We start from the raw sequence: 25,407 nt of genomic DNA, 5'->3' as shown, positions 1-25,407 counted from the left end.
GTCATGTTCATACCACCTCTGCGGTATCCAGAAGTCCTAATGCTCTGCGGGATCTGACAAACCTCCTTGACTTGCCGTATAATTGGGTCCGTCAGGTTCTGTAGTGGTTTCTGTCACTTGGACATGCAGCACTAGTTTTTTCTGTCAGATATACAAAAGCTCTGACGGAAGTGTAAACAGAGCCCAACTCGGGACTGCAGAACCAGAGGGATTCTTTGACGTTCAGAACAGTACGTGCAGTAAGTCTACGGAGGATCATTTACAAAAACAGTAGGAGATTTATATCGGACTATTTCCAAAATACGGGTCCTCTTTAAATATCTTCTGGTGAGAACATCTGACACATGGTATGGTCCTCAGCATGTGCTACGACCAAACATATCATTAATAATCCCTTCTGCATCAGGCGTCGCTTTGTGGCAGTTGCACATTGTAAAACAATAGGCAATTGTGCGACAATTAGTAGGCTTGTGATTCACGTCCTGGGTCTGATTGGCTCTTGTTTCACACAATGTGGACACTACTTCATCCCCAGAACACATTGCAGGCTGTTTACAGTGGTTTTCTTTATCTTACTTTTTTTCAGGTGTCTGGACGTCAGTCGCACAATGCAGGCCGCAGAGGAGGCCTGTGCTCAGCTGGAGGATGAGTTGCTCTGTAAGTCCATATTGTTATTTCTCATGTGAATCATTCCTTATAGTATATGTATGTGTATGTGTGTAATATATATATATATATATATTTAAAGGGGAACTCCGCCTAAAATGAAAGTCTGCTGTGTACTATAGGTTACATTTATGCCTCTCTCCAAAAAGTTTCATTTAAAGGGGTATTTTGGTTTTGCTATTTTCAGCATCAATTACAACACATACTATCACTTACTAATAGTGATTGTTTATCTGTAACGCCCTGTTTTCCTGCACTCCATCCTGATCATGTGTCAGTTTTCATTGTGTTGGTTCCCTATATCGATGACATCACGTCTACATCTGAAGTGTGGCAAGGCTTGTAAGTCTCTGCTCTTTCTAGCAGGGCTTCAAGCAGGCTTGGATCCAGGGCTGCCATCAGAAATTTCAGGGCTCCCTACAGGCAGTCCGTCTGCCCCCCATTTTTATTCACACTGATTACCAATCACCATAAATAATATAATCACTATATTGTACAGGTTATAATGATTACAGGGATTCCAAATACTGCTTTGTGATATTTACAAAAAAATAAATAAACAAACAAACTATAAGGCATTAAAACATCCCATCTTTTCAGCAGGGCGTTTCTGTAGAGGAGTAGGTAAGGCAGCTGTTCACTGTACAGACGGTCTGGGGTTCAAATCTCACTGAAACCTGTAATATAATAATCTTTATAAAAAATGTTAGGGCAGAAAAATAGAATTCTTAGGGCGGGTTCTCACCAATAATGGAAATAAAACAAACCGTTATATGTGCCTATAGTAAAATATTAGGACTGAGCAAAATGGAATGCCTCTTAACCACTTAACGCAAAATGCCATGCATGTACGGCGGGAGATGCTGTGCCAGAACGCATTCCGCCGTACATGCACGGCTGGCTGATCGGGCGCGTGCGGGAGCTGCGCCCGCCCGATCACTGCTGGGGTTCGGCAGTACCTGGTAGCCAGTCCCCTGCTGTATCCGCCGACATCACTGTTTACAGCGATGCCGGTGGATTAACCTCTTCTATGCCGCTGTCAGCGCTGACCGCGACATAGAAGTGGTTTGTAGCGGGTGAAGGAGTGCATCGGGTCCCTGTGCTGCTGTGGCGGGGACCCGATGTGTGACAAGGCAGCCCAATGTCGTGCAGAGGCTGCCCAATGTCGTGCAGAGGCTGCCCAATGCCTTGCAGAGGCTACCTAATGCCTTGCACAGCATGGGGACCTGCCTTCTTACGGGTGCCCAGGAGATCCAGCTGGGTCTCCTAGGCAACCTGTTAGTGCATTACTCAGTGTAATCCACTAACAAACAATGCATTACAATACAGATGTATTGTAATGCATTGCAGAGGGGATCAGACCGCCAAAAGTGGAAGTCCCAGAGTGGGACAGAAATAAAATAAAGTAAGTGTTCAATAAAAAATTTTTTAATAAAGTTTCAAGGTAAAAAATGAAAAGAAAAAAAAAAGCCCCTTTCCCCTGATTTTATAATAACAAAAATAGAAAAAAAAGAAAAAACACACATATTAGGTATCGCTGCGTCTGTAACGACTGGTATATATCTATTTATTCATATATATATATATATATATATATATATATATATATATATATATATATCCACATGACCTAACCCCTCAGATGAGCACTGTCCAAAAAAATAAAGCCATTTTGTCACCTTACATCACAAAAAGTGTAATGGCAAGCGATCAAAAAGTCATACGCACCCCAAAATTGTACCAACCAAACCGTTATCTCATCCCGCAAAAATAATACCCTACCTAAGATAATCTCCCCCCAAAAAAAATAATAAATGGCTCTCAGACTATGGAGACACTAAAACATGATTAATTTTTTTGTTTCAAAAATTCAAAAATACTAGTATATAAAACTTAAATAAAAAAAGTACACATTAGGTATTGCGGCGTCCCTAACGACCTGCTCTATAAAAATATCACATGACCTAACCCCTCAGGTGAACACTGTAAAAAAAAAAAAAAAAAAAAAAAGTCAAAAAAGCTATTTTTGGGGGAAAACTAAGCGATCAAAAAGTAATATGCACCCTAAAATAGTATGAATCAAACCATCTCATACTGAAAAAAATGAGCCCCTACATAAGATAGTCGCCCAAAAAATAGAAAAAATATGGCTTTCCGAATATGGAGACACTAAAAAATATTTTTTTTCAAAAATGCTTTTTTATATAAAACTGAAACAAACAAAACCCCAAACTTTGGTATTGGCGGGTCTGTAACAACCTGCTTTACAAAAATAGCTCATGATCTAACTTGTCAGTGTTTTTCTTCCATGTGTCTTCCATGATTTTTGGAGGATCACCAGACATGAAGGAAAGTAAAAAAAAAAAAAAGTCGTTTTGGTGTCCGCCTGGCCGTGCTAAGCCAAACGTATCCGTCCTGACTTACAATGCAAGTCAATGGGGACGGATCCGTTTGACGTTGACACAATATGGTGCAATTGCAAACAAATTTGTCCCCCATTGACTTTCAATGTAAAGTCAGGAGTCCCTATCAGAGTTTTCTCTAATCCAATGGTATATTTTAACTTTAAGCGTCCCTATCATCATGGGAACGCCTCTATGTTAGAATATACCATCGGATTTGAGTTGCATCGTGAAAACTCGGATCCGACAGTATATTCTAACACAGAGGCGTTCCCATGATGATGGGGACGCTTGAAGTTAGAATATACTAAGAACTGTGGACATAACTGCCCCCTGCTGCCTGGCATCATCCGATCTCTTACAGGGGGCTATAATCCGCACAATTAACCCCTCAGGTGCCGCACCTGAGGGGTTAATTGTGCATATTATAGCCCCCTGTAAGAGATAAGGTGCTGCCAGGCAGCAGGGGGCAGACCCCCCTCCCTCCCCAGTTTTAAATTCATTGGTGGCTAGTGCGGCCCCCCTCCCTCCCTCCCTCCCCAGTTTTAAATTCATTGGTGGCCAGTGCGGCCTCCCTTCCCTGTATTAAATTCATTGGTGGCCAGTGCGGCCTCCCCCCATCTAATTAAAATCCCCCCCCCCCCCCTATCATTGGTGGCAGCGGAGAGTTCCGATCGGTGTCCCAGTTTATTTGCTGGGGCTCCGGTCAGTAGCCATGGCAACCAGGAGGCTACTGGGAATCCGATTAAACTGGCTGGGGGGGGGGGGAGAGGGGGGGCCGCACTGGCCACCAATGAATTTAAAACTGGAGAGGGAGGGGGGTCTGCCCCCTGCTGCCTGGCAGGACCTTATCTCTTACAGGGGACTATGATATGCACAATTAACCCCTCAGGTGCGGCACCTGAGGGGTTAATTGTGCGGATCACAGCCCCCTGTAAGAGATAAGGTCCTGCCAGGCAGCAGGGGGCAGTCATGTACACAGTTCTTAGTATATTCTAACTTGAAGTGTCCCCATCACTATGGGAACGCCTCTCTGTGTTAGAATATACTGTCGGATCTGAGTTTTCACAATGTGAAAACTCAGCCCTGAAAAAGCTGTATGCAGACGGATCTGTGGATCCGTCTGTGCTAAAGTTGCATACGGATCACGGACGCGGATGGAAATTTTGTGTGCCTCCGTGTTTTTCACGGACCCATTGACTTGAATGGGTCCGTGAACCGTTGTCCGTCCAAAAAATTGGACAGGTCCTATTTTTTTGACGGACAGGAAACACTGATCACGGACGCGGATGACAAACGGTGCATTTTCCGAGTTTTCAACGGACCCATTATAAGTCAATGGGTCCGCGGGAAAACAGAACAACGGACACTGATGCACACAACGGTCGTGTGCATGAGGCCTAACGCTGTAAATTACAAAAAAAAACATGTGCCAAAACAGCTATTTCTTGTTACCTTGCCTCAGAAAAAATTTAATATAGAGCAACCAAAAATTATCTGTACCCCAAAATGGTACCAACAAAACTGCCACCTTATCCCGTAGTTTCTAAAATGGGGTCACTTTTTTTGGAGTTTCTACTCTAGGAGTGCATCAGGGGGGCTTCAAATGGGACATGGCGTCAAAAAAAACAGTTCAGTAAAATCTGCCTTCCAAAAACCTTATAGCGTTCCTTTTCTTCTGCGCCCTGCCGTGTGGCCATACAGCAGTTTACGACCACATATGGGGCGTTTCTGTAAACTACAGAATCAGGACAATAAATATTGAGTTTAGATTGGCTGCTAATCCTTGCTTTACTATTGGAAAAAAATTATAAAAATTGAAAACTTGCCCAAAAATTTGAAATTTCATCTCCATTTTCCATTAATTCTTGTGGAACACCTAAAAGGGTTATCAACGTTTGTAAAGTCATTTTTTTTTCCTAATACCTTGAGGGGTGTAGTTTTTAAAATGGGGTCATTTTTGGGTGGTTTCTATTATGTAAGCCTCACAAAGTGACTTCAGACCTGAACTGGTCCTTTTAAAAAGTGGGTTTTGGAAATTTTCTGAAATATTTCAAGATTTGCTTCTAAACTTCTAAGCCTTGTCACATCCCCAAAAAATAAAATGGCATTCACAAAATGATCCAAACATGAAGTAGACATACTGGGAATGTAAACTAATAAATATTATATGAGGTATCACTATCTGTTTTAAAAGCAGAGAAATTGAAATTTGGAAAGTTGCAAATTTTTCCAAATTTTGGGTATATTTGGTATTTTTTATAAATAAAAATGAAATATTTTGATGTAAATTTACCACTGTCATGAAGCACAATATGTGATGAGAAAACAATCTCAGAATGGCTTGGATAAGTAAAAGCGTTTAAAAGTTATCGCCACATAAAGTGACACATGTCAGATTTGAAAAAATCTGTCTGGTCCTTAACCGCCTCCGGACCGCCTAAAGCAGGATCGCGTTCCGGAGGCGGCTGTCCCAGGCACAGTCACGCATATACGCATCATCTCGCGAGATGCGAAATTTCACAGGATCGGAAGGTAAGCAAGTGGATCTACAGCCTGCCAGCGGCGATCATTCAGCTCCATTCAAATGTCCGTATGTGTTTTACGGATCCATGGATCGGATCCGCAAAACACATACGGACATCTGAATGGAGCCTTACAGGGGGGTGATCAATGACTGGGGTGATCAACCCATATACACTCCCTGATCACCCCCCTGTAAGGCTCCATTCAGACGCCCGTATGTGTTTTACGGATCCACGCATCCATGGATCGGGGGTGATCAGCCCATATAGACTCCAGGGGGGTGATCAGCCCATATAGACTCCCTGATCACTTCACTGTCATTGATCACCCCCCTGTCATTGATCACCCCCCTGTAAGGCTCCATTCAGACGTCCGTATGTGTTTTGCGGATCCGATCCATGGATCGGTGGATCCGCAAAACACATACGGACCTCTGAATGGAGCCTTACAGGGGGGTGATCAATGACAGGGTGGTGATCACCCCATATAGACTCCCTGATCACCCCCCTGTAAGGCTCCATTCAGACATTTTTTTTGGCACAAGTTAGCCAGAGTTAGCCAGAAATATCTCGGCAAAAGACAACTTTTCCCATTTTTTTTTTTTTTTATACAAAGTTGGTATTTGACCAATATATTTATCTCACCCAGCATGGGTATATGTAAAATGACACCCCAAAACACATTCCCCAACTTCTCCTGAGTACGGCGATACCACATGTGTGACAGTTTTTTGCAGCCTAGGTGGGCAAAGGGGCCCAAATTCCAAAGAGCACCTTTAGGATTTCACCGGCCATTTTCTACAGATTTTGATTTCAAACTACTTCACACCCATTTGGGCCCCTAAAATGCCAGGGCAGTATAACTACCCCACAAGTGACCCCATTTTGGAAAGAAGACACCCCAAGGTATTTCATGATGGGCATAGTAAGTTCATGGAAGTTTTTATTTTTTGTCATGAGATAGTGGAATATGAGACTTTGTAAGGAAAAAAAAAATCATCATTTTCCGCTAACTTGTGACAAAAAATAAAAAGTTCTATGAACTCACTATGCCCATCAGCGAATACCTTAGGGTGTCTACTTTCCGAAATGGGGTTATTTGTGGGGGTTTTCTACTGTCTGGGCATTGTAGAACCCCAGGAAACATGACAGGTGCTCAGAAAGTCAGAGCTGCTTCAAGAAGCGGAAATTCAAATTTTTGTACCATAGTTTGTAAACGCTATAACTTTTACCCAAACCATTTTTTTTTTACCCAAACAGTTTTTTTTATCAAAGACACGTAGAACAATAAATTTAGCGAAAAATGTATATATAGATGTCGTTTTTTTAAAAAAATATTACAACTGAAAGTGAAAAATGTCATTTTTTGCAAATATTTCGTTAAATTTCGATTAATAACAAAAAAAGTAAAAATGTCAGCAGCAATAAAATACCACCAAATGAAAGCTCTATTAGTGAGAAGAAAAGGAGGTAAAATTCATTTGGGTGGTAAGTTGCATGACCGAGCGATAAACGGTGAAAGTAGTGTAGTGCAGAAGTGTAAAAAGTGGCCTGGTCATTAAGGGTGTTTAAGCTAGGGGGGCTGAGGTGGTTAAGGTGAAAAATGGCCGGTCCTTAAGGGGTTAAAGGATTCTGTCCTAAAATTCTGTTCTAATGGAATTCCTAGCGAGAGAGAACCCACCCTTAAGTAAAAATGTTCTGTGTTTTTGTTTTGTTATAAAAAAAATTATAAAAAATAATGAAGCAAAAAGTATTAAAAGGGTTTTCCAAGACTTTAATCCTCTGGATAGATCATCAGTATCTGATTGGTGGGGGTCCAACACATGGGACCCCTGCCGATCAGCTATTTCAGAAGGCACATGTCCTCCTGTGAGCACATATGCACATGCATAGTACAGCATCAGTACTTGGTATTGCAGCTCAGCACAATTCACTTCTGTGGGGCTGACCAGAGCCTAGGCCTTGTGACCAATGAACATGTCGTCACTTGGCCTAGGGAAAGCAGTGAGAAGGCCGTGGCGCTACTACGAGCACCACTGCCTTCTCAAACAGCTAATCGGCAAAGGTACCGTGTGTCAGACCTCCACGATCACCTACTGATGACCTATCCATCATCAGTATTAAAGTTTGAGAAAACCCCTTTAAAGTTTTTGTAACATCTTTAGGAGAATGCAAGGTTTTGCAATTGCTAAGTAATAGCGTCTTTTTTCTGTGGTTTTTTTCATAGTCTGTGAGGATTGCCGGTTATACTTCAGAGACTCCTGTCCACAACATGGAGCTCCAACTTTTATCTTGGACAACCCAGTTCCAGAAAATGTGCAGTCCCGTGCTTTACTATCTCTGCCAGAAGGACTGGTAGTTAAGGAAAGATCTCAAGGAGGCTTTGGAGTGTGGTGCACTATTCCCATCATTCCCCGGGGTTGCATCTTTGGCCCATTTGAAGGCGAAATTTTAGTGGATAGGAGTGAATGTACCGTCTATTCTTGGGCGGTATGAATTCTTCTTATTTCTACAGTTTTTTTGTGGAATGTATCTTTCCATATATAGCAAGTCATATAAGGCAAGGGGTAACTATAGGGTTGTAGAGACTACAGCAGCGTTTTGGTGACTGTCTGACTATACTGATCCGTCTAGACTTACAATTTTAGTCAACGGGGACTGATCGTTTTTCACTGACACAATATGGTGCAATTGATCCGTCCCCTATTGACTTTCAATGTAAGTCTAGACGGATCCGTTTTGACTTAGACTTTTTTTAATGAATAATGCAAACTAATCCGTTATTAACGCATACAAGCGTTTGCATTATTGGTGCAGATCCGTCTGTGCAGATACAACACTGATCTGCACCGAACACCAGTGTAAAAGTAGCCTAACATGAACTACTGCTTATATTTGGATCATGTCATCACGATTATTTGAATAATAGTGTTATGACTGCTTGTAATTGTTTAATAGTACTATCACTACCATAAACTACACCTTACATTGTTATAGAGTAGTAGTATCATTACTTACAGCTTAAAGCATCACTAACCTTTCAACAGACTTTGCATTAATCAATAGTATAGTTGTGTACATGAATTATAACACTATTTCTGGACAATATATCACTTGTACCTGGCATTTTTACCCCTTTGCATGCTGAATGCTTAGTTTGCAGTTCTCCCTGAGATGATGGGTGGAGATGTGCTTCCATTCACTGCACATTGAAAGTAGAGGAGAATCTCTTTCCTAACCTAGGCAGCCCTAGGATAATGGAGGACATTACTGAGAAGTGCTGACCTGTAGGAATGTGAATCTAGCACTTGTACTCAGTACAGGTCTTGCTCGGCTCCTGCTCACTCCTGCCCCCGCCCCTCCGTAGAAGTAGACATGTGTAATATGGTCCATCTGGAGACTAATTCAAAGAACGTTTCAAACAGAAAAGCAATTAGCAAGGACTGGGAGAAGTAAGCAACTAATAACGTGAGAACTAGACATTACTCTCTAAAAAAAAATATTACCCAGTTTCTTGTAGTCACTTGTACTATTGATTTGTGCAAAGTTGTGTGAACAGCTAGTGACCATTTAAATTTGGAGCGTGGGAATGTCATAAGTCTTATTTGAAGAATAATGATGTCATCAATTCTACTTTAACAATAGTGATGTCATTTTATTTTCAAGAGTGGCACTATCACTCCTATCAGCTACAACTTTGTATTCAGAGTGGTAATGTTATGCCTCTTTTTAAGTGAACGTTCCTTACAGTATTAGAATGTATTGTCTTCAATGAGCCAACGTTTTTACTTTGCAAAGTCTTATGAGACTTCGGGTTATAACTTCAGAAATTAATTTCTACTGTTAAAAACCTTTTCCCGAACTCGAGTTCGGTTCCAAGTGGTACCTTGGAACCGAATCTGAGTTCGGGGAATGTTTTTCTACAGTAGAAATCAATTTATGAAGCCAGAGACTTCACAAAGTAATAACTTTGGCTCATCAGAGCGAATACATTCTAATACTTTACGGAGTGCTCGCTCCATATAGTATTAAAATGACGTTTTATGCGAAACGACTTTGAATGTTTCATCTGGAAATGAATGATTTCAATACTTGTATTTTGGAGAACAGTAAGTCTGCGATGAGTAAACAGTAAGAACAGTAAGTGAGCGATGGCGTTATCACCACTGATTGGAGAGTAGTGACTTCCATAAAGAGCAACTTGTACAGTGGGAGAGGTGACATGACATAACCTGACATATTATTTTATGAAGGTAGCCACATCCATATCTGAAGTAAAGACACGTCCCTATATTTTTTGTGTCTTATGTATTATTGTTGCTCATTCAGATTAGAGACAATGGATCCTATTTTTATATTGATGCCAGTGATGACTCCAAAAGCAGCTGGATGAGGTAAGTCCTGTTATTTACAAGAAGTACCTAATGGGGGGATATTTAGTTGGGGAGATAGTATGCAATTGTGAAATCCTATTGTAGTGTGTACCGTATACCCCAACATGGTGAACACATTGGGGAATGTGGATCAACTACTGAAAAAATACCAGGTTCTACATGGCGTTGTCCACGGCTACTGTAAGAAAATTTGAGTAAGGCTACATGCATGCGAACGTTGTTTGTTTTCGTGTCCATTCATTTTTTTTTTCTTTTGCGGATAGGATGCGGACCCATTCATTTCAATGGGTCTGCAAAAAACGCGGACAGCACACCGTGTGCTGTCCGCATCAGTATGTCCTTTCCATTGCCCCACAAAAAAAAGTGTATGTCCATACGGAACGTCATCAGTTTTTTTTTATTTATTTTTTTGCGGACTGTAAAACACATACGGTCGTGTGTATGTAGCCTAAATCAGTTGTGCCCCAGGTAACTTGGACTAAGGAACACCACTGCTTCATATGCAAAACATAGTTAAACTCACCCAACCACATATCGCAAGTCTGGCTGCCAAAGAAGAAATCCAGTGTCATAAAATCCTCAGAAAGCGTAATTTTGTAGACCATTTCAGCAATAAAATCCCAAACAAATTAAGACATCCACTGAAAAATCGCTTACGCGTTTTCCACGTGTGTCTGTGTGTGTGTGTGTGTGTGTATGCTTACCGCTTCCTAACTATAGCTTTTGTGCCATATGCAGACTGTGTCTCATACTGTATTAGAGATCAGTGTATAAAACATTTACTTTATCTACTTTCCAAGGTATGTGGCGTGTGCATCAACAGAAGAGGAGCACAATCTGACAGTGTTTCAGTACCGGGGAAAAATCTACTATCGTGCATGCCAGCCTATCCCTTCAGGCGCAGAACTGCTGGTGTGGATTGGGGAGGAGTATGCTAGGACCCTTGGACTCAAATTAGGTAAGAGTTACTTCATTGTCTATATGATATCGAAACACAAAGGGTGGATGAACCTTCAAGGTAAACAGATTGAATGGGATGTGCATGTAGGCATCTTAAACAGTCCATATATTGTCCAAGAGATACTCATTTGGCAATGGTCGGCGGAACGATTGTTCATATTGCTGATTGGCCCAAGCACACAAAAGATTAAAAATTGAAGGTATGCCAAAAATGTACAATCTAGATATGTATAGCAGATCCACGGGATTTTACTTTGGATCCCCACCTATAGGCATTTTCTGCAGATGCTGTAAAAACCCAAAAAACAGTGTCAGAATAGCGTTTTTTTTTTCTCATTCCATCCAATAAAGACATTTTTTACATTTAACTTTCTCAGTACATTATATGAATCATTAACTGATGCCAGTAAAAAATACAACTTGCTAAAACAAGCCTTAATATTGTGTTATTGATGGAAAAATAAAAACACTATGGGTCTTTGAAGTGGGATGAAAAAATAAATGGTTACTGCCAAAATTGGATTGGTCATTAAGAGGTTAAGCATCTTAAGGGTAGTATCTTTGGGCAGTGTGAGCGCCATTTGGATAATAATGGACACTTGTTCTTGATAATTTGACCAATTATTGGGTGATCTAATAGGGGCCTACATTTTAATGTTGCCCATGGAAGTAGAATAATGTAACAATGCAGCCTCCAGATTGAAAAAGTTTGTACACCTCTGGTCTGCAGTGTATGTACGGACTACAGACTGTTTTGCTCTATTAAAGAGAATCTGTCCCCAGGAAATTCACTATTGAACCAGGCGCAGTGCATTATAGGGCTAGCTCAGCTGGATGTAATGATGCTTTTCTTTTAGTGATGCCTTGCTTCATTGTAGATATACCGTATTTTTCGCCGTATAAGACGCACTTTTTCTTCCCCCAAAATGGGGGAGAAATGCCCCTGCGTCTTATACGGCGAATGCAGTCAGTTTTACATCGCTGGCAGCGATGTAAAGAGAGCGAGGACTCGGGGAGGGACTGGGAGGAGGAGCTGGGGCCGGCAATAGCGGCGGGGCGGTGCAGTCACTGTACTAAAGGCCCGCCCCGCCGCTCCGGTGTACTAATAAAATATGTCATATTCAATGAATGGTTATTAAATATGCCCCTTTATGCTTAATAGTACCTTAAATCCTTAGCGCTTCAGTAGTATGCAGGCTGGGCGGGCGGCAGCGTAACTCCCTGATGTCACGTGCCTGCGCCGCCTACTTTATGAATGAAGCAGGCGGCGCAGGCAAGTGACGTCAGTGAGTGACGCGCCGCGCCGCGCCGGCTGCCCGGCCTGCCGGCATTGTACTGAAGCGCTTCGGATTTAAGGTACTTTTAGGAATAAAGAGGCATATTTAAAAACTATTAATTGAATAAGACATATGATATTAGTATACAGGAGCGGCGGGGGATCTGTGGATGGCACAGTTATGGGCTGGGAGGGTCTGTGGATGACACATGTATAACAGTGCCATCCACAGATCCCCCCCTGTAACAGTGCCAGCCACAGATCCCCCTGTAACAGTGAAAGCCACAGATCCCCCTGTAACAGTGAAAGCCACAGATCCCCCCATAACAGTGTCTGTCATCCACAGTTCCCCCCTAACAGTGTCCGTCATCCACAGTTCCCCCCTAACAGTGTCCGTCATCCACAGTTCCCCCCTAACAGTGTCCGTCATCCACAGTTCCCCCCTAACAGTGTCCGTCATCCACAGTTCCCCCCATAACAGTGTCCGTCATCCACAGTTCCCCCCATAACAGTGTCCGTCATCCACAGATCCCCCCATAAGTGTCAGTCATCCACAGATCCCCCCATAACAGTGTCCGTCATCTACAGATCCCCCCATAACAGTGTCCGTCATCCACAGATCCCCCCATAACAGTGTCCGTCATCCACAGATCCCCAGTAATAGTGCCATCCACAGACCACCTAGTTCCAAACCCACAGCACACCTTTTGGTTAAAAATATTTTTTTTCTTATTTTCCTCCCCAAAAACCTAGGTGCGTCTTATACGCCGGTGCGTCTTATACGGCGAAAAATACGGTAAGTACTTTTAATCCATATGCAAATGAGTAGTTAAGTGCACTGAGGGTGGGCACAAGTCACTCGGTGCACCCTTGCTCCTCCTGCTTCCTCTTTCAGCCTCTCCCTCTACCCCTTGATTGAGGGGGCCATATTCCTGCAGTCATCTTGCCTGGTCTTCTCAATCAAGAAGAAGAGGGAGCAGCTGGCAGAGGAAGATGGAAGAGCAAGGGTGCACAGAGCGCCATGGACCTGCCCTTGGTGCATTTACCAGCTCATTAGCATATGGATTACAAGTACTTTTCTCTAGAATAAAGCAACGGATCACTAAGTGAAAGCTATCATTACATTCAGCTGAGCTAGCCTTACAAGGCATTGTGCCTGGTTTAACCATTCATTTTCTGGTCACACAGCCTCCCTTTACTGTCCTTACTGTCCCCTCCTCTACTGTCAGCATGTCAACAAGAGGGCTGGAGTGACACATAACAGGACCATTCTATACATGATCCGTCTGTAGTCTCTTCAGACACATAGGTCTGCATTCAAGCTGCAGACACAAAAAATGATATTTCAAATCAAGACAATATTCAAAGCTACTTTGTTACCAAATATGTTCTTAAAATTACACATCGGAAAAGAAAAAACGTAAGCCTGCAAAACTAAATGGGATTTAGCTGAGACTGACAAAGTATAAACTAGTGGTGCTTGGTCAATGATCACACAACCCTGTATTTTGGGTTCTGCAGCAGAGTATATGTTGAGGCAGGGTCACAATAATAGAACCAACACATACCTCAGATATAACAGCGGCAAATTTTAGAGGGGCCTAGACACATATAGTACAACTACTACACCGACTAAACCAATAGCCCCCAACGATAATGAAAAGGTACTCGCATGTAATATTTAGCAAAAATCTTTTATTGATCGTAAAAATATTAGACAAGGTGAAAACATAAAGGAGGAGGTGGCCGTGAGACCCCCTCACCCCAAAACTCCTGGTAGTGGAGACCACACTGGAGCAACTCAGGTTGTCAGCCCAATAGAATAATGGTATAAATACCCACGGATAATACATGTGCATGTAGCCAATGTGATACACAATTAGAACATGATGGAACGATTGTTTATATATAGAAACAAGAATGTGCTGCATTCATACGGTGTATGAGGGCCATGTAACTCCAGAACAAGGTCCGGTCACCAATAACACACAGTAGCGTGATGGTGGGTCCGCACACCAAAGTGTGTGCGCAAAAACTACATGACACTACAACATATAGCTGTAAATAGGAGATCAATTACCCATGAAGGACTGTATAACCGAGGCTCTCAGTGTGCTATGCGTGTTTCGCCAACCCTCTGGTTACGTCAGCAGTGGGTATTTATACCATTATTCTATTGGGCTGACAACCGGAGTTGCTCCAGTGTGGTCTCCACTACCACGGGTTTTGGGGTGAGGGGGTCTCACGGCCACCTCCTCCCTTATGTTTTTACCTTGTCTAATATTTTTACGATCAATAAAGATTTTTGCTAAATATTACATGCAAGTACCTTATTATTATCATTAGGGGCTATTGGTTTAATCGGTGTAGGAGTTGCAGGGTCACATTAATACTGGATGACATTTCTCCTTGCTGTGATACAGGCTGCCACTCTGGCATGGTAATGGTTATACAGATGATGGATACCCTCCTGTGGTATGTCATTCCAAGCTCTTTCATTCCAAATTCATCCTAGTTGTTGGCTGCTGTGCATGGGAGATCTGTTGCCCCATCCAGTACCAGACATTTTAAATGGGGGAGAGATCTGGTGATCGAGCGGTCTAGGAGAGCTACTGGATACCCTGAAGAGCACGTTGTGTAGCGCAGTCAGTGTGTGGGTGGAGGTTATCTTGTTGGAACACCTTGTCTCCTAACTCAAGAAAGACAGTAGGACTGGTTCTATGATGTTCTGAACATAAAGGCTGCTGAATGTTCCCTCCATAAATACCAGATGGGAACAGTCATGGTAGCTAATGGCGCCCAATTTCATGACACCTGGTGCTGGTCCTCTGTGTCCTGCACTATGCATGATGGCAGTAAGAGCTCTCCAATCCTCCTGCGAACTCTTATGCGGTCATCATTAGTAACAAGGCAGAACTTTCCTTCATCATTAAACATTATTGTTTGCCATTGATGGCCGCATCAAGTTCACAGGAATGCTGCAGAGCACTTACTGCTGTTATGCATAGTGGGTAAACGCACAGGATCAAAACCTGGTGTCCCAGTATGGGTGCAATTAACTACCATGGTCATTCCCATCTGGTGTTTGTGGAGGGAACATTGCCCATCCTTCGGTATGTCTAGGACATTGTGAAACCATTCCTACTGCCCATTTTTGACAGTTAAGTCAGTGTTCTAACAAGAAAGCGCTCGCTCACACACTGGCGGCACCTCACAACAGGCTCTTCAGGGCATCTGGCAGCTCCCCTAGCCAGCTTGATTTCCAGATCTCTCACCCATCGAGAACGTGTGGGACTGGATAGAGTGATGGGGCTAAACTATAGGTCCAAGTTGAATGAGGATATCCAGCATCTGTATGACTGTTGCCATGTCAGTTTTGCAGCCTGTATCACAGCAATGGCAGATGTCTTCCAGTATTAATGTGAACCTGGCTCTTGTAGAACCCAAAATAAAGGATGCTCCTTCTTGGTTGTGTGATTGTTGACCAATCACCACTCGTAGTTTTGCAGGTGTTTTTCTATTTTCTGGTAGTGTATTATAATTACACTGCAATTTATTTATATTGTTGGAATCAAATTCCCTGTAAGATTATTCTTTTTTTACAAGTGCATAAGTAATAGTGGCATTGTGCTTGCATTTTATCTTTAGGTGAGCATTTTAAATACGAATTTGGTGAGAAGGAACTTCTAATGAAGCTTTTTCAAGACCTACATTTAAAGACCCTTGATTCATTGCCGAATCACATATCCCCGCGGAGTCAGTATGTGTGCAGTGATATGAGCACCCCTATAATGCAGTCACACAAGCAGAATTACCCACTAAACAATATAGGGCATTCTTCATCGGGCTTTCAGCTGCTTGAGGGAACTCAGAATTTGGTAAGCCTTGGGCGGGCTCAAAGCCGTTATTGGACTTTTTTTGGCTTTCAGGGTGATGCCTATGGCCGAATAATTGATAAAACCAAGATTATTTGCAAATTGTGCGGTGTTAGACTTTCATACAGTGGCAACACCACTAATCTGAGGCAACATCTTATTTATAAGCATAGACAGGAGTACAATGAATTAGTGGGAACACAGGGGGCAGTAGTGGAGCCACAAAAGAACATTGATTCTGTCTCCCCACGTGAGCTACCATCCAGGGCTGTAGTGACCCCTACTGTGAGTAGAACAACCAAAGCTGTGGCAGATTTTATCGTTCGGGATCTAATGCCAGTTGAAATAATCGAAGGTGAAGGCTTTGTGCAAATGCTATCCATTTTGGATCCCAATTACAAATTACCAGCAGCCTCTTTCTTGGCTCATACAATCCTGCAAGAGATGCACATTCAAGCCAAGTTAAGAGTGATGGAACTTGTGAAAAATCTACAAGAGTGTTCTGTCAGTCTTGACCTATGGAAACATAGCGGCTCCTTGTCCTACCTCACGCTTACTATACATTATGTCAATGAAGCTTTTGAATCCAGGAATATGGTGCTATCAAGTAGGGTTGTTTCAGAAGACCTTTCTGAAGAAAGCCTAAAATTAGTTCTTCAAGATGTTGCAGATGAATGGGGAATACGAGCGAACACGTTCTATGCAGTGGGACTCAGCAGTCCTTCTGTTAAAATAGCAGCTTCTAAAGTGGGTTGGAAGTCTCTGCCATGTGTTGGACAGGTTTTGAAAAATTGCATTGAAGCTATACTCCAGCACCATACTATACAGACCACATTAGATAGGTACCGAAGATTGATAGCCACTATTTTCTCATCAGCAGCCCAAAATGAAGAGCTGACCACACATGGACCTGTTTTGAAGGTCCATTTAAAAATGTTCCTACGGGATGGTACAAAGTGGTACAGTATCTACACGTTATTGCAAAGCATAGTGGACCATTCCAAGTTTTTTAAAGGCTTAATTGAGACTTTGAATGAAGATGGTATTTCTCTGCAGCCAGAAGACTGGTCAATACTCCAAGATGTCGTAGACATCCTTAAACCATTATTTATTGCTACCTCAACCTTTACCAAAGATCAGTTTGTGGGATTGTCACTGGTAAAGCCAGTAATCACCAGTTTGTTATATAAACATTTGGCCCCTAACGAGTGGGACTCTGAATTTTCCAAGAACATCAAAAAGGCCATACATGAGGAGTTGAGTTTTAAGTATTCAGATTTCGAAGTAAATCAGGTTCTCAACTTGGCATGTGCTTTGGACCCTCGTTTCCGTGGCCTTGATTTCCTCAGCCAACCAGACCGTGTAGAGACCCTTCATGTGCTTAAGCTTGAGGCTTCAAGCCTGGCAAAAATACAGACAACAGAACCAATTTGTGTTACACCCGAACCTCAAAATTCAAGACCACCGTCAAAAAAAACCAAGCAGGACTCTGGTATAGAGTTTCTTTTGGGAGACTTGTGTAATGTAAGAAATTCATCAGCTAGCACTGTAAACCAGCAGGCAGAGCAGGAGATTAGTAGCTTCCAGACAAGTGAGGCTTCCTCTTTATGCCAGGACCCATTACAGTGGTGGAAGATGCACCACACACAATACCCTCTTCTGGCTCGAGCAGCCCGTAAACTGTTGGCTATCCCTGCCACTTCTGTACCCACAAACTGGTTGTTCACAGATGCCGGCCTGACTGTTTACCGCAAGCGCTCTGCTCTAACTGCAGAACATGTTGATATGCTAGTCTTTCTCAATGGCAATAGGTTAGTTCTTTAGGCTGGTTGGTACTTCGCGTTTGTGCCTCTCCCACTCCAATCGTAGCCACCCTTTGCAAGTGGCCCATCATATATTCTCCAGGTCCGATCTAGTGCTTCCTCTACTTTCCTAAAAGAGGATAAGCTAAGAGACGTTTGTTCACACCAATATTTGTAACATACAGTACATGCCAGTAAATTAGACCATTTCACCGCTAATTATTATTTTTATGTTTTTTTAGGTTAGTGTATTGTCTACCACAAGTTCTCCTCCTTTTAAAGGGATATATATGTAGCATAGATTTCCGTTCCTGTTCTCGACTGTGTTGTAAGCACTGCAGTAGATATCCCCTTTCTTTATTTTTGGGGAAAAGTTTGTGCTGACCTCAGTTATGCAATCCGAAAGCAAATCTAGTATTGCACACAGATGATGGAATGTATGGAAATCGATATGGGGCTAGTTGTTTTTTAATTAAACTCATTCAAAGGCATGAAGCAGAGCTCTTAACAATGTTTCTGAGGTGAACAAACCTTTTCTATGTGCGTTAGCCAGAGCAGACCAGCTGTCACAAAGAACAGTCTAGCTGGGACAACCCCTTCAAGCTTTATTTACTGCCAGATGGATGCCCAGCCCTTTGATTAACAGATCGGCATAAATCTGATAATGTACCTAATCCGTTTTGCTGCATGGGAAGTTTTTTATTTTTTCAGTTTACATCCTCTTTGTCCAAAGACCTGCGTGTCCATAGGAATATATATACCTGTCCTGAGTGTACACCGTCTCAACACACATTGAACCCCTTTTCTGTAGTTGTAGTACCACAGATGAGCATATGGGGCAGAATTCGAGAAGACAGTATTATACTGCTGTGTTGTTTTTATGACTTGGCTCTAAACCCACCTTTCATATACTATAGTCAATATATTGATGCAAAGGTCTACCATTTTTCATCCATAATCTAGAAGAGTAAGAGACTAAGCTTACTGAGCCTATGCAGGACATAGAAGAGAGCAACTAACCAATAATCCCTTCCTTGTTCTGCCCAACTGGAGGCCACATCAGAGGGGCCATTACCACTTCTCCTTGGAGCTTTTTTCAGTTAGTCCTAAGCCTACCAGTATGATCAACAGATGTATAATCTGTCAAATTGTATTTGGATTAACAAAAAAATAAATTCCCATATGCTACTTGGAAACAGTCAGGAAACTGCTGTTGACAGATCTATTCGTATTATGTATTGTGTTTTTATAATCCACTTCTGATATTAATGAGCTGTTTGGCTCCTTGAGACCAAATTACCCCCTTAAACTGTAATGCCTAATGTAGGTAATGGATATTCCTATGCTAATCAGACGATGTACCGTAAATGTTAATACTCCAGTGCTGAACAAAACGGTCTGTTTTCAGAAGCATGCCTGATGATGGATTCCATTTAGCAATTGATTTTGTTCTGCAAAACAAGTGAAGCCATGACGAGAAATGTAATGTAGCTAGATTTTACATTTGATGACTGGTAACGAGTTTTAGTGGAGCTTCACTAGTGATTCTAAGTAAATAGATGCACCAATGTAGTTTAGACTGTTTTATATCAGCGAGACCTTGTTGTGACACTATTTAGTGCAGATACTTCAAAAATGTATAATTTGTATGCCCCTGTTTTGATTTGCAGGACTGCATTACTATAAAAATGTCATATAAGCCTTAATTTAACCCCTTTCCATCCTATGTAATACTATGACGTTGCTTCAAGTACCTAGTTAACGCAAACCGACATAATAGTACAGCACAGTGATAACGCCGGCTCAGGAGCTGTGTCTGTGCCATCACTCATACAGCTGTTCTCACTGCCATGGATCAGAAATAACTCTGATCCAGTCCGTTTAACTCCTCATATGCCGAAGTCAATAGTGACCATGGCATCCGAGTGCTTAGACAGAGGGAGGGACCTGCCACAATCGCTGTGTGCTGAGTACTTGTTATGGCACACCCACCATATTGCTGCATCTATTACCCACTGCCACTGGCAGAATGTAATAGAATATCTGTAAAAATGCCTATACACTGTAATACAAAAGTTATTACAATGTACACTACCAGCGATTAAACGATCACAGGTTTAGGTCCTCCAAGGGGACAAAAAAAAGTGTAGAAAAAGAAACTATTGAATGAAGATATTTAAAATATAAAAAAAATATAAAAATTTCCCATTTCTCAGCATAATTAGTATCGGGGTGCCTGAAAATGTCTCAAATATTAAAATATCTTGCTTCGTTAATGCTATAAAGAAGAAAAACTATGCTAAAATTGTAGTTTTTTTGTCGCCACTACTCGCATAAAATATTAATTAAAGGGATTTTCCGAGATTTTTATACAGATATTGATGGTGGTCTGACACCCAGAACCCCTGCCGATCAGCTGTTTGAGAAGGCACCAGCACTCCTGTGAGTGCCACTGCTTTCTCTCAGCTTTTCCTAGGCCAGTGACAACGCATTTATCATTCACATGGCCTAGGAGCAGCTCAGCCCTATTCAAATGAATGGGGTTCAGCGTGATGCCAAGCACAGCCGCTATACAATGTACAGTGCTGTGCTTGGTGAGCTGCGAGAAGGGGGCAGAACTCACAGGACTGCCAATACCTTCTCAAATAGCTGATCTGTGGGGTTCCCAGGTGTCGGACCCCACTGATCAAGCTAATGACTTATCCAGAGGATAGGTCATCAGTATAAAAATCTTGGAAAACCCCTTTAAAAATTATCAAAAGGATTCATTCATACTAAAATGGTTATTTCAGAATGTGGCGGCACAAATTTTTCTTTATTTTTATTTTTTTCTTTAAAGCTTTTAATTTAGCAAAAGTAGTAAAACCTAACAAATTATACCTCCATAATCGTACTGACACCAGAATAAAGTTAACATGTCATAACGTCAAACAATCGCTTATGCAGCTATATTGATGGGGAAAAAAAGTAACGTCAAAAAAAAAAATCTGTGGGGGACATTTATCAAGCTATTTATGCCACTATTATGGTGTAACAAAGTCACAGATGATGGGGCACGCCATGTGTGCACCATAATTTGCGACTTTTAGCCAGTCGGCACTTCAGAAAGGGGGCGTGACTTACAGGGGGCGGGGCTTAGCACCTTTTGCCGCATTTACTATAACTTTTGCCAGAAAGTGCCAGAAGATATAGCTGAAGTCTACTCCAGCCTGTAGCTGGCGTATACTTCCTTTTCTAGCACATGGCAGGGCAGAGATGTGCCTGATTTGTTAAGAGCCGTTTGCCTATAAATAAATTCGGTGCCTCTCACATCAGTGCAGGGAGATTAAGACTGGCATATGGATACGCCAGTCTTGATAAATGTCCCTCACTGTATCTTTAAATACCAAATTGTCCCTTGGTCAAGTGAATTAAGAGTTATGATTCTTACCTGTCATTTATTTTCTGTGTTTACTGCGTGACAGCTTTTTGTCTCTGCTTCATAAGACTCCTCTATTATCACGGACAGTTTTTCTGCGTTATTCACTCCTCAGAATTTCAGACAGCTATTTTACCCACCATACCTTACACTGCAGCCCATCTTGTCTGCTGTGTATAAGCACAGGCCTACCAGTAAATGACTGGTTTTATTTATTTTACAAGTAAATTATTACTGTGTTATTTGACTGTCCAACTATGTAGTTCTGTGGCTGCTGTAAGGCCTATACAGAGTATGGTGAATGAAGCCGTGGAAAATAAGAAAAGTCTGATATTTCTAACTCTTTTCTTAAAAAGAAACTACTGCACCATGCGAGCAGTAGGGGGGAATACTATTGAATGAAGGGATCTATTTCTGAGGCATTATGTAGAAGGGCAGTTAGATTAGAGAATGTGGTAGGGATGCAAAGATGTGTTTTTAGAGCACACTTAACACTGTAGATGTTGAGAATTAACTTGATTGGATTAGTTCATTCTAGAAAACTGGTGCAGCCTGAAGACATAAGTGGGAGGTTTGGATTGTGGAGAAGGATAATCTCTGATTGTTGGCAGAATGTAGAGCACTGGTAGCATGGCATGGAGTAGATGTAGGGCGGTGCGGCACTGTGGAGTGCTTTGTTAGTGACAGTGATAACTTTAAATTGTATTACATAGTAAATGGGTAATCACTGCAGTGACAGGCAGAGGGCGGAGGCATCAGTGCAGTGACTGGCACAGGGGCGGAGGCATCAGTGCAGTGACTGGCACAGGGGCGGAGGCATCGGTGCAGTGACTGGCACAGGGGCGGAGGCATCAGTGCAGTGACTGGCACAGGGGCGGAGGCATCAGTGCAGTGACTGGCACAGGGGCGGAGGCATCAGTGCAGTGACTGGCACAGGGTAACGGTTCGACAGATAGATGAGCATTTAGACTAGATTTAAGAGGGAAGAATTTGGGGAGGGGAAGACCGATTTTAGTAATGAGTTACAGCAATGTAGATGAAAATGAATCGGGGTGAATCATGAATAAGAGTTTTGGCCATTTTCACAGTAAGAAAGAAAAAAAGCATATATGGATCCTGAAGAACAGAACTATATTGTAAATCATTAGCACCACCTTGCTGAAATGCTGAGGTGGGGGGGGGGGGGGGTGGAGATGCAGTGACAGCATCATGACCTTGCTCAATACCGTTATTTGTTATATATCATTTTTATTGGAAATAAATAATTCAATTCTCAAAAACTGATTCTATCACCTATAATAAAACCAGCCCGAAAAACCAGCAGTAGAAAACTAAACATCTAATTAGTATTGCTTATTATATAGTTTTGAAATTTCTAAGCAGAACATCTTGTTCACAGAGCCGATGCCCACACAGCACAGTAGTAATTCAATAGATGCACTGTTTATGTGAGCTTACATCTGGTTACCTTGCTCTGACTAATATGTACAATGTGTTTACACTGGGTGTAGTGAATGGCTCTGACCACCATACATTACAGTGGAGTTCTCTGTGCATCATAAGACGTCACTCGAAAACCATCTGTATTCATCTAAATAGAGATGGGGGAGATTTATGAAACTGTCTAAAAGGAAGACAGTCTTTGTTGCCCCTATAAACCAATCACAGCACAGCTTTCATTTCTTATTCAGCTCTTTAAAATGAAAGCTGCGCTGTGACTGGTTTGCGAGGGGCAACAAAGATAGTCCCCTCTTTTAGACCCTCAAAGAGTTTACGTTTAGTTTACTTAAGTGCTGTTGGTATTATAGAAGTTTTTGATGAGATTTTTCTCATTTATAGGCACAGCATATCAGATATGTTAGGCTTGGACTTGAAATATATGGAAAAGAAAAGGTTAAAAAGTGAAAATAGGTTAATGGGGTTTTCTTGAAGGGGAAAAAAGCGTGTGATTGGTATGGTCAAACACTTGGGACATCACAGATCCGCATTATGAAGCAGATGAATAGAGTTTAGCTGTAGCATACAGGTGAGGCTCTGTCTGGATAAAAAAAAATTAAGGGGCTATGGCTCTCACTGGAGTGTTGCAGTTCTTTCACCCTGCTGACATTTCAGGGTCCCAGTGGTCAGAGCCAGAGATCAAACAACAGTTGTCCATCCTAAGTGTTTTTCCTGGAGGACCCTTGGAGGCATGATTTATAAAAAGGACCCATATCACTAGAGCAAAATGGCCATAAAACTAGGTAGACTATGGGTGAAATTTATCAAGACTGATGCGAAATATACCAAATTTATTAAAAGGTGAACACCTACTAATTTATTTTGGTGCATATAAGCAGGTCTGTGTGCTAGAATTTGAACTCTGCCAGCTAGGAGCTGGCGAAGATTCCAGATATAACCTAAGCTACAGATCAACATATAACCCCAAGTTCAGTTCACTAGAATACTGTAGGTCTAGATGTAGCAGCCAGTAAAATTCTCATGCATAGGGGTGTTGTAATGCAGTGGATGTGGAGCCACTGTGCCAATGAACGGACTTGACTTGGGGCTACTCCTGAGGACATTGTGAAGGCTGTCCCCTGATATTCCTCTTTTTACCCCATTATGGAGATCTGGACTTCACTGCAGGGGTCATCGGGCCACTACTTATAGGAGTAGTCTCCATTCAGAGGCTGATGGCCCATGTGGGCAGAGGCTTGGTCACAGGGTAAGCTGGGGTCCAGACAGGTAGAGGTCATGCAATACGGTAAATAGGCAGTAAGTCAGGACAAGGCGACACAGGGTTGATACAGTTAACAGGCAGAAGTCTAGCACAGAAGGTCAGAATACACGATAAGCACACTATTGTAGGAACTAGACAAACTAGGAACCTTTATGCTCAGGTACCTTCCTATAGGAAAATATGCCCTATATATCCCAGGTAACACTGACACATGCTGGGGACAGATTAGCTTGTGCTTGTTAAGGCCTTTAGGGGCTGGGAAGAACATGCGTGCCCTGTGGAATCGTGCACAAGCCAATGCTGGATGAAAGTGGTGGGGATGGCCATGAGCAGTGTGGTACAGCAGGACAGGCGAGTACTCTGGTGGCCATGGCCACCTGGAGAGAAGAGATGCTGGCAGACAAGGACAACCATCATTATAGGTGTATTGTACCTGAGTTTAACAGCGGGACATGCCAGCTAGGATATATGGTGCTGTAAGAATTGCAGGGGAGCTGGATGTTAAAGAGGTTATACCATAACTAATGTAAAAAATGAAAATCAGATCTCATCTAGTTGCTCATTCATTGCTCTTTTAGATTTATATCCAGCTGAAAGCTCAAGGGGAGTGTCTTTTCTTCTGCAGCTAAGGGGCGTGTCTCAGCTCTCCCTATCACAGCTCAGGAGGTAGTTGAAGGATGAAACTGAGCATGTGCGGCCTTCTCAGTGAGTAGGTCACAGAAATAAGAAAGAAAACCAGCGGCAGGTGGCGCTGTACAGAGATTTTATTGAATAGCTCAGTAGCTATGCAAAATTTTTAATTACATGCAATTGCAAAAGTATTCAGATCCAGGTGCTGGTTTGAAAACTGTAGACTATTTTTCAGTGGGACAACCCCTTAAAGGGACACTGACAGCCCTAATTAGCATATTTAGGTATATATACGTGAGTACAAGTCTTATAAAGTCTATTAAAATGATCTAAGTATCCCCCCTGTCCACCTTATAAGTACCAAAATATAAAGTTATATAACCTGCTTGTCCGGTCACCAATCTGCCCAAGGGGCGGCGTTTCATCACAAAATGCGCCCAGCCAGCCGCTCCTAACTGCCGTTCTGAAGCCCCGCCCAGCTCATCAATATTCACTTAGCTGGGCGGCGGCTGCAACTCTCCGGACTCAAGTGCTGAAGCCTCTGCTTTATGCGCATGCGCCGGGCACTTGAGTCGGGAGAGTTGTAGCCGCTGCCCAACTAAGTGAATATTGATGAGCTGGGCGGGGCTTCAGAACGGCAGTTAGGAGCGGCTGGCTGGGCGCATTTTGTGATGAAACGCCGCCCCTTGGGCAGATTGGTGACCGGACAAGCAGGTTATATAACTTTATATTTTGGTACT

General features: G+C 42.3%; 1 protein-coding gene across 1 annotated transcript in view; it reads left to right on the top strand.

Annotated features, from left to right (window-relative positions):
• LOC122928585 (E3 SUMO-protein ligase ZBED1-like) overlaps positions 1 to 20,286 on the top strand; it is a 51,851-nt gene extending 31,565 nt beyond the window's left edge. The window contains exons 3-7 of the mRNA XM_044281566.1: positions 587 to 657; positions 7,821 to 8,083; positions 9,923 to 9,987; positions 10,788 to 10,945; positions 15,872 to 20,286. Coding sequence (XP_044137501.1) covers positions 609 to 657; positions 7,821 to 8,083; positions 9,923 to 9,987; positions 10,788 to 10,945; positions 15,872 to 17,922 — 2,586 coding nt within the window. The 5' untranslated portion in view covers positions 587 to 608 and the 3' untranslated portion in view covers positions 17,923 to 20,286. The remainder of the gene's footprint in view (positions 1 to 586; positions 658 to 7,820; positions 8,084 to 9,922; positions 9,988 to 10,787; positions 10,946 to 15,871) is intronic.
• Positions 20,287 to 25,407: the final 5,121 nt, after the last annotated feature.

This window comes from Bufo gargarizans, chromosome 2 (genome assembly GCF_014858855.1).
Source record: "Bufo gargarizans isolate SCDJY-AF-19 chromosome 2, ASM1485885v1, whole genome shotgun sequence".
Classification (NCBI taxonomy): domain Eukaryota; kingdom Metazoa; phylum Chordata; class Amphibia; order Anura; family Bufonidae; genus Bufo; species Bufo gargarizans.
The sequence above is the reverse complement of the archived record's forward strand: the minus strand, read 5'-3'. Positions and strand labels throughout refer to the sequence as shown.